General features: G+C 30.7%; 1 protein-coding gene across 3 annotated transcripts in view; it reads right to left on the reverse strand.

Moving 5' to 3' along the window:
• Positions 1-6,695: 6,695 nt before the first annotated feature.
• LOC107446532 (uncharacterized) overlaps positions 6,696-16,083 on the reverse strand; it is a 149,303-nt gene continuing 139,915 nt past the window's right edge. For 2 of the 3 annotated variants that reach the window (XM_087163687.1, XM_087163685.1), the window contains 4 exons: positions 13,338-13,393; positions 11,157-11,244; positions 9,148-9,211; positions 6,696-7,037 (listed from right to left, as the gene is read on the reverse strand). In XM_087163687.1, coding sequence (XP_087019813.1) covers positions 6,990-7,037; positions 9,148-9,211; positions 11,157-11,244; positions 13,338-13,393 — 256 coding nt within the window. In that variant the 3' untranslated portion in view covers positions 6,696-6,989. The remainder of the gene's footprint in view (positions 7,038-9,147; positions 9,212-11,156; positions 11,245-13,337; positions 13,394-16,083) is intronic. The other variant, XM_087163686.1, reaches the window with a different exon arrangement.

Here is a 16,083-nt window from a genome sequence, read left to right on the forward strand (position 1 = left end):
TAAGATCTTAGCATTAAATAATTATTCTGAAATATTCATTTTAATTAATGAACAGAGCCCTATTTTGATGAAAAATGTAAGTGTACGTTCACTTTTTGGATCCACTGTAAAGAAAGTAGTAGTCTTGAATTCAAATATTTTTAAATTCCGTTTTCTGTTTTTTTTTAAAATTCTTATATACAGGTATTATCTTTATATTGAACTACTAGTATAGATGTTAGAATGTTAAAATTAAACATATTGTAATAATTTTTTGGGGTAAAAAAATTTGACTGTTGATTCCATTCTTTTTTCAAACATAAATAGACTAAAATTGTTGTTAAATATGACTAACCCCGATGAGAAAAATTACTTCTTTTGCAATTTTATTAAAAAATTACAATTTTATATTTTAGTGTTTGCCTTAGTGGCTTATAAATTCTAGCCAAAGCTATGAGTTTTTTTTCTCGAAGTTTAGTCGAAATTGCGTTTTTCTGTAACAAATCTATGTAAAAAAAAAATTATTATTGAGCGTGTGTGAAAGAGATCTAAGGAAGAAGAAGAAGAAAAAAGGGAGCTAGTAAGGTCGGAATAAATGCCTCGTTAACGAGATTTTGCGTAAGTAACAAAATTTAAATTTTAGATTAGCGAAACTCTGAGACATTTTCTTGGATTATAAATTATCAATTCGTAGAAGAATCAGGAGCCTGAACTTTGATGTTGTGAGCTTTCGATATAGTGTTTCCTCGAATAAATAATTTGAGTTTTTGACAATTAACCTCCTTCAGGGGTAACTGTAGCACTAAGTGAAAAATCCTGAAAATCTCGGGAAAAAATCTATACCAATTTATATACCAAACATGTTTCTTATTTAACATAAGTTTTTGAACTGACATTAAAAATTAAATTATCTACTAATGCAGAACATCGCACCTTAACTAATTCAATGAAAAACTAACTTCCTACAAGAATCGCGATAAAGGATGCTAAAATCACATGAATAGGAATCACGATATCGGTTTTTAAAATCGCGTGAAAATGAATCCCGATATTGAATTTTAAAATCGTGTAAATATGAATCGTGATATTGTATTTCAAAAAAACAAAGATACAAATTGGGATATTGTGATTAGGATAATCGTGTGAATATGAATCGTGATATTGTATTTCAAAAAAACAAAAATACAAATTGGGATATTGGATTTTTAAATCGCGTAAATACGAATCACTGTGCAAAAGTTTTAGATCATTACAATACGAATCGTAATGCGTAGTTTTTAAATCACATATAAATGCGAAAATCGATGTTTTATACTACATACGCGTGAATACGAATCACAACATACATTTTAAGAACGCGTTAATTCGAATCAAGGTGTTGGATTTTAAACTCGCGTGATTAGGAATCGCGATGTATAATTTTTCAATCGCAATGCGTTGCTTTTAAATCAAGTAAATTCGAAAATCGATATTTGATGTTTAAAATAGCGTAAATAAGAATCATGATATTAGCAGCATGTAAGACGCAATTCTTTACGTAATTGGCGGAAGAATCATGCAAGATGAAATTCTTCACGTAATTGGCGGAAGAAGGTATGTAAACGGCTCGTTAACGGGATCAAGAAAAAGCTTCAAAAGTTTTTCGGATTATAAGTTTTCGATTCGTGGAAGTCCGTGAACATATGGCTTATACGCGGAATTACAGTATATTCGTGCGAAAATCGCATGCCCCTCTTCTAGTTTTTAGATCCGAGAGAAAGATACGAAAAATCCGGAATTCCGGGGTAGTGCCGGAATACAATCACCCCTGCCCCTTTGTTTTTATTATTTATTTCTTCATTAGTGGAAATAGAAGTTGGGGCAGGATGAACTAAACATCCTTCTTTATCTTAGTTGAATGGTCAAGGAATAAGATTTGTAGATTTCGCTATTTTTTCTTTGCATTTCGGAGATTTTTCAACTATCAGGGCTATGAATTTTATTTCAACTGTATTAAATTTGTGATCCAGTGGAATATAATAGGACAAATTTTCTTGTTTGGACTTGTGAATTACCGCTGCTCACATGTATTCCATGTTGTGGTTAACAAACTACACCGTTTACCACAATAAAAAATAATGTCATTTGCAAAAAAATAAATAAATAAAACATAAAAAAAATAAAAAATGTGTAGCCTATTAACTTCCAATAAGTAAACCCTTAATAAACAACATTAATGAAAAAAAACATGAAAGATAGTGAGAAATGTTGTTCTCAGAATCAATGAAATGCGACTTTTTTCATAAAAAAAGATTCCAGAGATCCCAGTTGTAAGTAATCGAATTGAAAACTGTACTAGAGTCTGCCTCTCTGCTAATACACTTAGCCATAGTTAATATCTTGGACATGTTCATTTTAAATACAGGCAAACCTCGTTTATGTCAAGTCACTGGGAGACAGAAAATTTGTTCACCATCAAATTAGTTCATGTTATCAGTTCAGAAATTTCTTTTGATAAAAATCTTACTATACACTGTCATTTTCTATTATTTATATCTCTTACCTATTTGTGTTTTCTAATCTCAAATTTCAATTATGAATACGTAAATTAATTTTGCGCTTTTTTCTTAATTTTGCGCTTTATATTAAGTTAATAACTTCTATACTTCTCATAATAAACGCAACCACAAACTCATAAAAAAATAAAATTAAGTTATAAAGGAAGAAAAAATAATCGACGACAGCTCGCTGCTTTAGTTTCTTATTTGCACACATGTTTTACAAAAGTCTTCTACCATGTCAACAGTATCCGAAAAATGATTCAAATTTTTATTTTGCATGACAAAAGAATGAGTAGTTTTTCCGCTTCTTAAGCATACATCAGGTTTCTTCACTTAGTCGATTCAACAATGTCACGTAGTATTCGCTTTTTATATTTCGTCTTTCTCAAGATAGCCGATGAACAAAATACCATGCGCGTCTCAAAATACTGATGTCATAACCTTTCCTGGTGACTTAGTGAGATTTTGGTCATTTTAGACAAGTGTCACTGACTGAGCCACGATGGCTCAGGGGATAGAGCGTTCGCCTTCCAATGAGGTGAACCGGTTAGATCCCAGTGATGGCTGGTTGATACGAATTCCGCATCCGGCTTGCACCGACCACAGTGCTGACGTGAAATATCTTCATTGGTAGACGGATCATGGGTTCCCTTGCAATCTGGCTAACTGTGGGAGGTTCTCGTGGTCTTCCTCTCCATGTAACCCAAATGTGGGTTAGTTCCATCAAAAAATCCTCCACGAAGGCAAAATTATCGCCCAATACTTGATCCAGAAGTTCTCTTGTCTTCTGGATTGGGTTCAAAATTACAAGGATACGGAGTTAAACATTAGTAGTCGCAAGCCCAAAAATTGGGTCGGCAATTCAACTACGGTTGTAAAATAATATTTAAAGTGTCACTGACTGCTTTTTACTCAGAATACGATTGTCTTTAATTCAGTTGTTTATAATAGTGGGTCCATATTTCATCCAATGTCACATACTGACGCAGGAAATCATTTTTGTCTCGCTTGAACTATTCCATACAACGCTTTGAATTGAATAGCATTTTATCCAGTGTGTTCAGAATTACGAAACTGGAGACACTGAAACTAAAACCATGGATAAGGGTTTTAACTAAAATTACTGAAACCTGCAATTGAAACAAACCCCACAAACACAATTCAAGCAAAAACTATCATTGTCTCCTCTCGAGGAATTCATGCTCCTTTACCCTTCGTTATTTTGAATGCTTATTAATTTTACTCGAAAAGTACTACTTAATGAAAAATTTGTTGTTTGTTCAGTAATTGTTTTCTAAGTTTAATTGAAAGTTATAAAAAGTAAGGAGATGATTTTTATTGTTCCACGGGTAACTACGGAATAAAATGTATGAAACATTTGTATATTCAGAGATGCCAACTGCTCTGGACACGCCAAAATAATTTAAAAAAACGGTAAATAACAACAAAGTTAATTTTGCAAATATTTGACTATTTTTGTTTGCTTTATGAAAGATATAGCATGACATAATTACTATAAAGTTGGGAATTGTATGAGCCTACTAATTATTTAGAAATAGTGGTGGATAAAAATCTAATAAATTGAATTTATTAAACTAAGAATCACAATTAATAAACTACCACTTTAAAATATATATTTGCTCTCCGGAGCAAGTTGGCATCTCTGTATATTAACCGTTTTCATGGCGAATTAAGAAAGGTTAAATCAAACAGTTTTGAAATTTGATAAATTCACTAAAGAACCTTTAAAGACAATAAAATAAAAAAATTGGGTGAAAACATTCGTTAAGTGAGTTTTTGACGGCGTTCCATTTTTGGAACATTTGCTTTTGGCGTGAATTTTTTCTACTGATTGTGGTTACGATAGCTTCAACTACATTCCAGTGTATAATTTCTGTCAGAACAAAATGATATCCACTTAGAAGACCATGAAAATATTAAATATCTCTTTGAGAAATATATTAACAGTTAAAACTTTTTTAAAGCATGAAATGATTATATATTATCGAAATATTGACGATATTCTCTGGAATGGTTTTTAAAATACGTCTATATAGGAGCACAATTTATGAGTTTTTGACAATTTTTCAAAATTGCTTTCCTTTTTGTCAGTTCCGTTGTGTTAGCTCACCGAATTTCACTTTATTATTCGTTTTCATTATAGGACTTTAACTTTTTTGTTTTACATTTGCTCTTGACTCAAGGATTTGATTTCTACGTCATCTTCGTCAATATTACTTTTCAAAATAATATTCTACAGATATGGAATGGCATAACTGGGCCTAAATTATTTTCATCTATGTTTTACGTGCATATAAAAACTCCTGGTTCATTTGGCTGAAGTTGATAAATAGTTATATCTTCCAAACTGAATCCGAAAATCTTTTTAACAAAGCCAATACTTGTTGTACCGTTATGCGTGTCTTACTTATGGGACAAAAAGAAAACGAAATGTGTAAATGAGACGAATAAAAAAAAAGGACAAAATTTTTCTAGAACTCAGTCTGTGACACCAAATTTATCACACAGGTAAAATAAATCACAAAAATTAGAAAGGAAGAACTATCAATAACAATAAGAATCTATGCAATAACATTGCTGAGAACGCATTGAAAAACACTTTAATGCTAAATTTTAACTGTATCATTGTCAAATAATTCAAAAAAAAGTATTACAGCCCCCTGAAAATCGTATCTCTATCAGAAAAAATTTTTTCTCCAAAATAACAAGAAAAAGTCACAGAGTATGTAAGAGTACATATCTTACTACTTCCTAGGTATTCCGTCTTTGTCATCCTGTTATGTAAGAGTACCATCCATTATTTGAAAATTCCACCCTCATATTTATATCAAACGAATCGAACTTTGAGACGAACATGTCACCTTCCAATTCAAACATCATTATTTATTTTGAATGAGTGTCATGATATCAATTGGATGAAATGCACACAACGTAACTCAATGCATCATTTGAAAGGTATAAGTAACCCTTGAAACGCCAATGCTCCAAAAATAAAATATTCAGTTTTAAACTAATATTTTAAACTAAAAAAATTTTTAATAAAATTTCGAATTCAATACCTAACAAAGGGTTGTTTTATCCCTTTAAAAGCTTGAAAGTATTGTAGCCGTATTATAAGAATTGGATTTTTGGTAAATGATATAACAAGCAGGAAAAAACTTTACAAATTGTATCAAATTTCCATAATTCATTTAAAAAAATACCGTAATTATGAAAACAGAACCATACTAAATGAAACAATCAATACTTCATAGCATAAATTTTAAATACATGAAAAATAATATTATTCAGACTTTAATTGCTCAAATTCCAAGTTCCATTTTTGGAGCATATGCAGTTAATAAATTGATCATTTAATAAATGAATCACAAATTAATACATATTCGTGGAAAAAAATAAAAACAACACCTAAAGTTAATTATTATTCATAAACGCCGAGGTTGAACAATAGGACCATTTCTGAGTTTACGATTATCAATGTTTAACTCCGTAGTCTTGTGAATTGGATTCCCACCTACAACACTAAGGAACTGCTGGATCAGCCATTGGGACAAATCAGTCATTGCGAAGTTCTTTTTAATGGAACTAATCCGCATTTGTGTAACATGGAGAGGAAAACTACGATTAGCAAAATTCTCCCATGGCTAGCCCGACAGCAAGGGGAGTTTAACCCATGATCCGTCTACTATTTAGGTTATGATAGGTGTGAGTCGGGATACATTATGATCGGTACAACGTTATGATAGGTGTGAGTCGGGAGTAGAATTCGCAACAATCAGCCATTGCTGAGATTCAAACCCAGATCACCTCTTTAGGAGGCGAATGTTTTATTCATTGAACCAGGTTTCTGACATAAAAAAAGCAAGAAAGGTGGGATCAAATTATCAAAACCAGCTTGATTTTCTATTAATACATGGATGGGTTTCGAACTTACGCCTCACAACACCTGTCTGTTTTGCTGAGCAATCAAATAGATTTTGGTGTTTTCAGTCCCAACTTCTTCTGTAAGGATTCAACATATTTCTTTGTAACACTCTAAAGCATAGTTTTCTGACTTTTTTAAAAAATTATTCTAAAATTTATATTAAGTGTGGTATTTACAGAGCACTCTGAATCAATCAAGCAAGTGACAAACTGTAATTTAATTCAATTAAATACAAATCTTAGAAATACATTTATTAAAATATTTCATACACAATTTAAAACAACTCTCGCAATTAAAATGAAGTCCTTAGAAATAAAACAATAAGTTCATTTCACACTTGTAAATAAACGTTTAAAAAAAGTTCTAGAATAAATTATTTTCTTAATGACTAAGCGGAGGAGTCATGACTTGTCTTATTCATTCGGTAATATTTATACAGTTCTTCAAAACAGTCTCACTCTGATGCAATCTATCTTTAAATATGGTACAAAATGTACAGGATGAACAGTTATTTTTTAACTGGTTCACTGGTAAGCTCTGTTCGAAATACCCCTCATTGGCCTCCTCTCCGTCTGTGAATGAAAGTTATAAAAGACAAAGAATTTTTAATTTTTCAACATAGTAAATAGCATATATATAGTACATAATATATAAATAATATATAGTAAATACGTTGTCCACTATATAAACATACACCAAACAAGTGACAAGTAACAACATACGGTGCAAAAATCTTTTAATTTAATGATAGGATTTTAGCAAACTAAAATGCATAATAATTTCAGTAATTAATCTTAAATATGCTAAAATATTTGTGCAAATATTTAAAGCTAAGAAATCAGGGGCAAAATGGTACTTTCTCTGGACAAAAGTGTACTCCCAAAGTTTTGGGGCCATACTTTTTCAAACCTCCCCGCCACCATGTTTTTACAGTCGAAAAAATCTACTGTATCTTTATTCAGAAAAATTATGTTTTTATGTCTGATTTAAAATATCATTTGCATTAATTAATAAGCATATTTAAGTTTAGCCCCTTTAGCATTGAGATAAGATGGCATATTATGTGCATATCAAACCAATCACTAGATAAAAAGCTACAAGTTACACATTACAAGTAACGAAAGTACAAGTCCCAAGCACCTAATATTTGCTTTCATCTTTCTTTACTTGTATTTTAACTTTTACTTCACTACTTTTAAAATGTATTACCTTTTCTTGTATCCTAACACCTTTTAAAATAAGTAATTTTTCTTCTACGTCATTGCAAGTGTAGTTTTTTTCCTAGTATTTTCCTTAGTAATTTACAAAAAAAGTACCCTTTTTTATTACAAAACTTTCTTTCTGGCACATATACCCAGATATCTAGATATAATTTCTTCTTCGCGAATTATCAACCGAATTTTACAACTTTAGGTACTCAATATTAATTATATTCTGCTTTTAAAAACCAACACTTCTTAAGCTCTGCCTGAAAATAGAGTATTAGTATTATCATTACGTACTTGTTTTCTTTTGCTATCATTCTTTGCTTTTATCGAATGTATTGTTATGCTCATTTTGTCCGTACAGCATATTTTTAACTACCAATTATAGCATATTTTTCTTTCCGTATTCATCTCAATATAATCATATTGAGAGAAGATCAAAAGAAAATACTTGGTCTTCCCGTTTCGTTACTTTATAAAAGAAAAATATTTATAATTATATAAGTGACAAATAGTCCCCCATAGTATAATAGCATCACATAGCATGACAAATAGTAAAATAGTAGTCAAATGTAAGCAGTGTCTCGTGCTTTCGTGACACAGGTTCCGGGTTCTACAGTCAGACCTGGCAAGTTTTCCTCAGCCTTTTATCCCTTCAGTAGATCGTATAAATTTGTATCAAGCATAGTTGGGGATTAAACATAGAAGGTTCCGCACTCGACTGAGCCTGCTCCCAAGGTCATTGTATGAGCACAAAAAGCTCTGGCTCTACATGGGTTGAGTATAGTCAAATGTATTCAATGCAAAATGACTATCTCGTAAAATTCACGAAATTGTTTGTAGTCAAATAATTTAAAAATGGAATCATAAAAATTTTTTAGTCTTATACTTAAGACTTTTCAAAAGATTTATCTAATTTTTGCAATTTTAGATTTTTTAAATATACCTACCTCATTATTTTTATCTTGTGTGTTCCAATATACTAACATTATTTATTTATTGCTTTGATGAAAAAAAAAAAAACTTTTTATTTATAAATCGTTACTTAAAAGTAATATTCCTTCCATAGCTCTGGATAGAAACACAAACTTTACAAGGTAAATAAATAAAACATTAACAATTCATACAAAATTTAACCAAAACTAAGAACTAACAAAACAAACTAACTAAACATTACCAACTAACAGAAACAAACTAACTTAGCATCAACAACAAGCAAAAGCAAGCAAAGTAAAACATTTAAACTGTAAAACATAACCTAATTTTGATAATTAGTTATAATGTAATGACTTCATAAAAATTATTTGTATTTATAGTTTCTTCTGTATTATTAATATGCAATTATGGCAAATTCTTAATTTACATTCTTCAGATCTTTTAGGAAAAAAATAAAAAAAATTAATCTAAGATTTAAGCCAAGCTACCTTATTTATTTTTGGCTAATTTTATGTTAATTTAATTAGTTTTTTATAATTACCATTTCTGCATTATCTAGCCGAGGAGCTGGGGAAAAATCTTCGGAATGTGAATTTTTCCTTTGCCTTTGGAAGAAGAAAAAAAAAGTAAGAAAACATATTCATAACAGATTAATAACAGTTTAAACTTTAATTTTTCAACCTTATCTAGATCCATTGGGGCAAAATCTAGATATTCCAGTCATGGTCTTTTGGAACATATTATTGCACTGTTGTTGAGACAATTTAGAATCGTGCTAAGATCAAACTAAAATTGTTGCTAGGGATGTAAATTGATACTGTGTGTTTGTTTCAAAGGAATCACGAAAATCATAATCCATTAAATTAGAAATAGATGAAACATCTTCAAACATGAAATGAGAAACATCTTCAAAATTTAAAATAAGTTATTCCAAATGTTTCCTTAATTGATCATAATCCGATTCATGATTCTTCCAAATAAAGATAAATGTCCAAATCTCAATCTAATTGAAAAAATGCTGAAATTGAAATAACTAGTCATTCCCTTGGTAGAAACAAAATAAACGGGGCAAGCAATTTTGATCACGAAAAAATGAAAAAATTTCGATGCTATCATCATCAAACCATGAAGCAAACTTTGTGTGCGTGGTTTTGTTCAACTACAGTATAATCACCAGGTAGCAGTGTGCGGAAAAGAAAAGAGGGAAAGTTCTTTGAGTTTCGAAACTATATCATCGCTTTGAATATGAAACAACTAATCGAATATGAACATCGAAATTAAAATAACTAGACTTTCCTTTTGAAGAAACAAAATAAACTGAGCAAACAATTTTACGCATGAAAAATTGAAAAAGTCCGATGAAGCAAACTTTGTCTGATTTTAACTACAGTATAATCACCAGGTAGCAGTATGCGGAAAAGAGGAAAAATCCTTTGAGTTTCGGAACTATATCATCACTTTGAATATGAAATAACTAATCGAATACGAACATCGAGATTGAAATAACTAAACTTTTCTTTAGTAGAAACTAAATAAACTAAGCAAACAATTTTGCGCATGAAAAAGTGAAAAAGTCCGATGAAGCAAACTTTGTCTGCGTGCAACTACAGTATAATCACCAGGTAGCAGTATGCGGAAAAGGGGAAAAGTCCTTTGAGTTTCGGAACTATATCATCGCTTCGAATATGAAATAACTAATCGAATATGAACATCGGAATTGAAATAACTAGACTTTCCTTTGGTAGAAACTAAATAAACTGAGCAAACAATTTTGCGCATGAAAAATTTAAAAAAATCGATGAAGCAAACTTTGTCTGTGTTCAACTACAGTATAATCACCAGGTGCGGAAAAGGGAAAAAGTCCGCTGAGTTTGAAACTGTATCATTGCATACTGAAAGAGCTCTGGCCGAGGTATAGCAGACGAAATATATATATACTGGGCCAATACCCATTGTCAACATTAATAAAATATGGTATACTACTTCCATTGAAATTTTTCTCAAAATTTAAATTTTAAGAAAAATTCTTCTCATTTTAATATTAAAGATAATACATTAATTTTTTCAGTTCAAATATTTTGTATTATTTTTAATTATTAATTTTTGTATTAATTTTTGCTTAACAAATAAGAGAAAATTGAAATTAAAAAGAGACTTTTTTTTGTTTTACTTTCAATTTCATTATCGCATAAAAACTACTTCAAAATGACTAGTTCAGCACTATGAAGACTTTTAATATTCAATAAACTTTATGTGTTATACCCACTGAAAATATCCCACCCTCAAAAAAAACGTTACTTTTATAACGTATTTAAAGCAACACATTTTTCTTTTAAATTTACTGTTCATCACAACATTTACACTTTTTGAGGTGCATTTTTTCTGTAGCAGAGAAATAACAATTACAACAAATACAAAATATCTAATCTATGTGCAAAGGTAATTCTAGCTTCCCAAATACCAATAAACTGGCTACCACAAATATACTAGCCACTAGTTTTTGATAACAGTTGATTAGCTATCATTTAAAAATAGAAAAGTTATACCTACTTAACAACATAAACAATAACTGCAAGGATTAAAACGCCAAGAATGGTGCCAAGTACTGCTCCAACAACAACCGTCTTTTTATGTGCACCTAAAAAAATAGTATGTAAATATTTTTCAATTCAAAATCAAACCTTAACTGTCGTTTTCTTCCTTAATTGCTAAAAACTAGAAATGAGATAAATAATAGAAAACTTTATAGTTTTATTGCTATATTCAAATATTAGACACTTACGGAATAATAGATTTTATGTATACAAAAACAGACTAGAATATATAAATCACATAGAATTAAAAATATAATTTTTTTAACATCTAGCATTAAATTTATTACTCTAAGTTATTTTATGTTTGTTTGTACCTAAAAACGTTCCTTAATATTTCTTTATATGCACCGAGAAAATACATAAATATAAGCATTTCTCAAATCTAATAATAAATCTGACGTATTCAAAGTTAAATCTGATATATTTTCTTCCAAATTTCTACAAATGAGGACAATGGGATACCTGCAAGTGACGTAGTGTGAGCATTTCTATTCTGATTGGTTGTTGCAACGAGGCATTCGTTTGCTTTAGCAACTGGTTTTTTCTCCCTATTTTCAGTAAGCCACGACCGTCAAATATCATTTCTCTTAAGAGACAAATTTTATATTCTTTTACAAATATTCTTTCTTTGAAGATTCTTTCTCAAAGATTTCTATTCTTTCGCAATATATTTCTTACTCAACACAAAGATAGGTACGAAACCAAGTGGAATATAAATAATCTAATTATGCATTGAAGTTCAAAAAAGTACCATTTTACTCTCCGGTACCGGTAAAAGTACCGGTTATTAAAAAAGTACGTATATAATAAATCTAAGTGAAAGAAGTAGATGAGAAATAATTACATTTTAAGAAATTCGATGTGTGATATAGCGTTGTATTTAATTAACCACGTTAATCGGCATTCTAGCTTATGTGAATAAACTTAGCACGACTTTAACACGCCATCATATTTAATTATATAACGTAGAAATATAAATCTAATCATACAATAAATTCAATTTACTAAGTCAATATTGATACATGAAAACTTTAGGATTTATTTTTTCAAAACAGATGGCAGCACTTAGAGATTTTATTGCTCATTGATTAGACTTTCCAACACAGGCGTCTGCACTTGATTGTTTTCTCTTACTGACTCGAATTATTTTTATATTATTACTTTTATTAACTGTAACTTTCATTTTACTTACATTTATTTATATTGTGTTTTGAAGGGGACGTTTCATTAATTGATTTAAATTTTATACCTTTTAGGTGTGATTCATTTTCAGATTTTTAGTGCTTTTAAATTGTGGTAAAAGTTATATTTTTGTCTTTTCATTAAGGGGCCTCGGGGCACTGTTAGTTTTGGTTTAATCCATTAACAACAGAAAGGCTCCTGTGTGTTTGCAGGCAGTGTGTCCCCTGATGAAGTACTGTTCTGCAAGCACACATTTATATTTTAAATATATTTTTAAGATTTTATTTATTTCTACTGCAGAAATATAAATGTAATAATAAAGGTGAGAAATAAAAATAGAAAAATCTCATTACCCGAGAGAGAAAAACGATTTAAAAAAAAGCAAGTAAACCCAACGTGGCTGAGAGATGCAAATCAGAGTAAAATGTATTTCCACGAGCTATGGAGGATTCGTAAGGAACTAATATCATAAGGAACATATTCATATGAATAAATCAAGGTTAAGTTAAATCAAGGCATCAATCTGAATTGATGTGACAGGGGTGGCATTGTCGAAATTGGATTTATGCCTAAGATTCGAACAATGTGCAGAAATTGATGATTTTTCGACTGTTACTTCTGTTTTGTATATTTTTGAAATCGAAACATTTGTGAAATCGATCAAGTAGGTGTCTTAATTCGTAGTGATCCATCTCAATCAGTTAAAAATATAATAGTTCAGAGAATAGAAAAACAGTCAATATAATTAACAGGTTTTCATAGTTCTGACATTCATATAAATATGAAGGTTTTATCTATTATTTAAAATTATAAATGAGATCAAGTCGGCAACTCCATTTATAACATTGTTTCAGCGCTTTTACTTTTTTTAAACTTTTTTTCATTTCTGAGAAGTGTTCATTCATTGTTAGTTTTTAAACAAAATAACCGTATGTTACAAAACAAAATACTTTACCTGCTAAAGCTACGTCTTTTTTATTACAGTAAGAGCCAGAGTAACCAACTTTACAACTAAAAAAAAGACAACATTTTAAGTAATAAGGCATAAAGAGGAGATAAAATATTTAATTAAAAGAATAATATTTATGATAGAATAACATTCTGACCATGATTTCCCGCATTATCTTCATAATTATTTAATATTATTAGGAGGCTCCATTCCCTTCTCACCCCACTCACCAACCCCCGTAATTGCTTCTTATTTATCACTGTCCCCCCTCCTTAAACGTACATATTTTCTTAAAAAACGCAAATATTTTGTTTTTAAAATGTACCATTATTGTAGTTGTATATAATATTTTGTTAGTATTTTAGTTGCAACGAAATGGACGATTACCTGGATTTAAAAAACAATCATTTGAACTTGAAAAAAAAGTTTCATATAAAACACAGAATATGTAACTCAATAATAATAAATAAATGAGAAATGATTTTACTTGTGGACCGAACTTAGAACAATTTAAATAAGGAACGGCCCTTTCTTATCGCCCTTAGTTAATTTTTATTTTATTTTTAATTTCTCCAAAATTTTAAGAATTATATCTGAAATCACATTATCTGCCTCCTTTTTTCGCTACTTTTGATTGACCTCCACCAAAGCGAGAGTTTATATAAACAAATATTTCGTTAGGGAAAAATAAATTTTCTTCAACCATGGATGAATGTTCAATATTTGAAGCAAATATACTGGAAAAAAAAGTCACGAAAAAGAAATTAAATTTGAAAAAATTTTAAAAAAAATAGAATTCTGAAACAAAATTAACAAAATGGGTATTTTTCAGTACCACAAATTTAATTCCGTTGGTGCATTTCAGTGGGCAACACATTGACCAGACGTGGTCTTTTTTCCAGACAAGTTTAACAGTTTATGATTCCCTAATAAACTGTCAAATCTTAAATTTTTTTCATTTCATTTCCTTTGGATCAAGTATGTTATTTTATTTTATAACCGTCGTTGAACAGCCGACCCAATTTCATGGGTTTACGACTACTTACGTTCAACTCCGTAGCCTTGTAATTTTGAACCAATCCAGAAGACAAGGAAACTCCTGGATCAGTACCCCCAGAGGTATTGATTTGTTGTGGGAACATGGAGGACTTTGAGACTCGACAGATATAACGTGCATCAGTCACCATTTACTACATGGGGAGTCTTCGGCCGGCGAGGATCGAACCCACGACCTCTTGGATATGGGCCCAGCGCCCTACCGACCAGGCTATTGGGAGAAATTTGCCGTCGTGGAGGATTTCTTCTGATTGAGCTAACCCGCATTTGAGAGAAAGACCATGAAAACCTCCCACGGTCAGCCTGATAGTAAAGGGACTCTAACCCATGATCCGTCTACCACTAAGGATATTTCACGCCAGCACTGCGTCGGTGCAAGCCGGATGCGAAATTTGTATTGACCAGCCATTGCTGGGATTCGCACCCACTTCACCTCATTGAAAGGCAAACGCTCTATCCCCTGAGCCATCACGACTCTCCCATATTATAATTGAAAGCATCAGTTTTTATATTTGCTTAAATAATTTCAAATACATGAACACAGTAAAATTAATATTAAAGAGTTCAAACTCACGACCGCACTTCTGGCAAAACTATTGCATTCATATTTTCCCGATTACGGCTACCCCTCAAGATTAGAAGGCCGGGATTGTCTGGTTGGTAGGGCACTGGGCACATGTCGAAGAGATCGTGCGTTCGATCCCCGCCATCCAAAGATTCCCCGCCTAGGAAATGGTAGCTGATGCACGTTAAATCTGTCGGGTCTCAAAGTCCTCCATGTTCCCATAACAAATCAATACCTCTCAGGGTACTGATCCAGGAGCTCCCTTGTCTCCTGGATTGGGATCAAAATTACAAGGATGCGGAGTTGAACATTGGTAGTCGTAAACCCAGAATTGGGTCGACTGTTCAACGACGGTTATAAAATAAAATAAAATAAAATAAAATAAAATACCTTTTAAGATAATAATTCTTCGTAAAAAAAAGTATATTTCTACTTCGTCACAGAAAGTATGTTTATGTATCTGATTTCTTAACTATAACAATGATAGTCTGCTCAAATTAAGTAGTATATTTGTAGTTAAAGAGTCATGCTATTAGGATTGCATCCTAATAAGTTAAAATCTGATTATTTGATCAAAATGATTTAAATGTTCATTTTTTTGCGCAATGTTTATAATGAATCAACTTTAATTTATTTGAAAAGTAGTAGTAGTTTGTAAGTTTGTTTATAGGAAAAACTATGATTTCCTCCTTTTTTTTTAATTAGATAGAAAAGTACCAAACTTCTGAATACATTCTTTTTCGTGGAAAAATTTGTTTTCGAAGTATGAGTACCTTACTAGTTGTTTTTTTAATTTATTTTTCACGTTTTTTAGTTAGAATTTTGAAATTTATGTTTAATCCTTTCTGACAAGTTAATATTCTCAAGCATTATTTTCATAGTCAATTTATCCCCAAATCAATTTTTTTATAAATTAAATTTAAATAATTTTCTGATTAACTAGAGTGCTCATTTCAGTTGAAGTTTTGTGACTGATGCTAAAACAAATTATATTTATTTCCTAGTTTGCGCAAGTTAAATTGATCACAAATAGAAATTTTGACAGATTTCAGACACATTAACTGTATATAAATAAAATTAAAAAAATTACAAAAATTATATTTTCCAAGGTGGAAAATGTGGAATAAAGTA

Source organism: Parasteatoda tepidariorum, chromosome 5 (assembly GCF_982258835.1).
Source record: "Parasteatoda tepidariorum strain Cologne lab strain chromosome 5, Ptep-v5.0, whole genome shotgun sequence".
Lineage (NCBI taxonomy): Eukaryota > Metazoa > Arthropoda > Arachnida > Araneae > Theridiidae > Parasteatoda > Parasteatoda tepidariorum.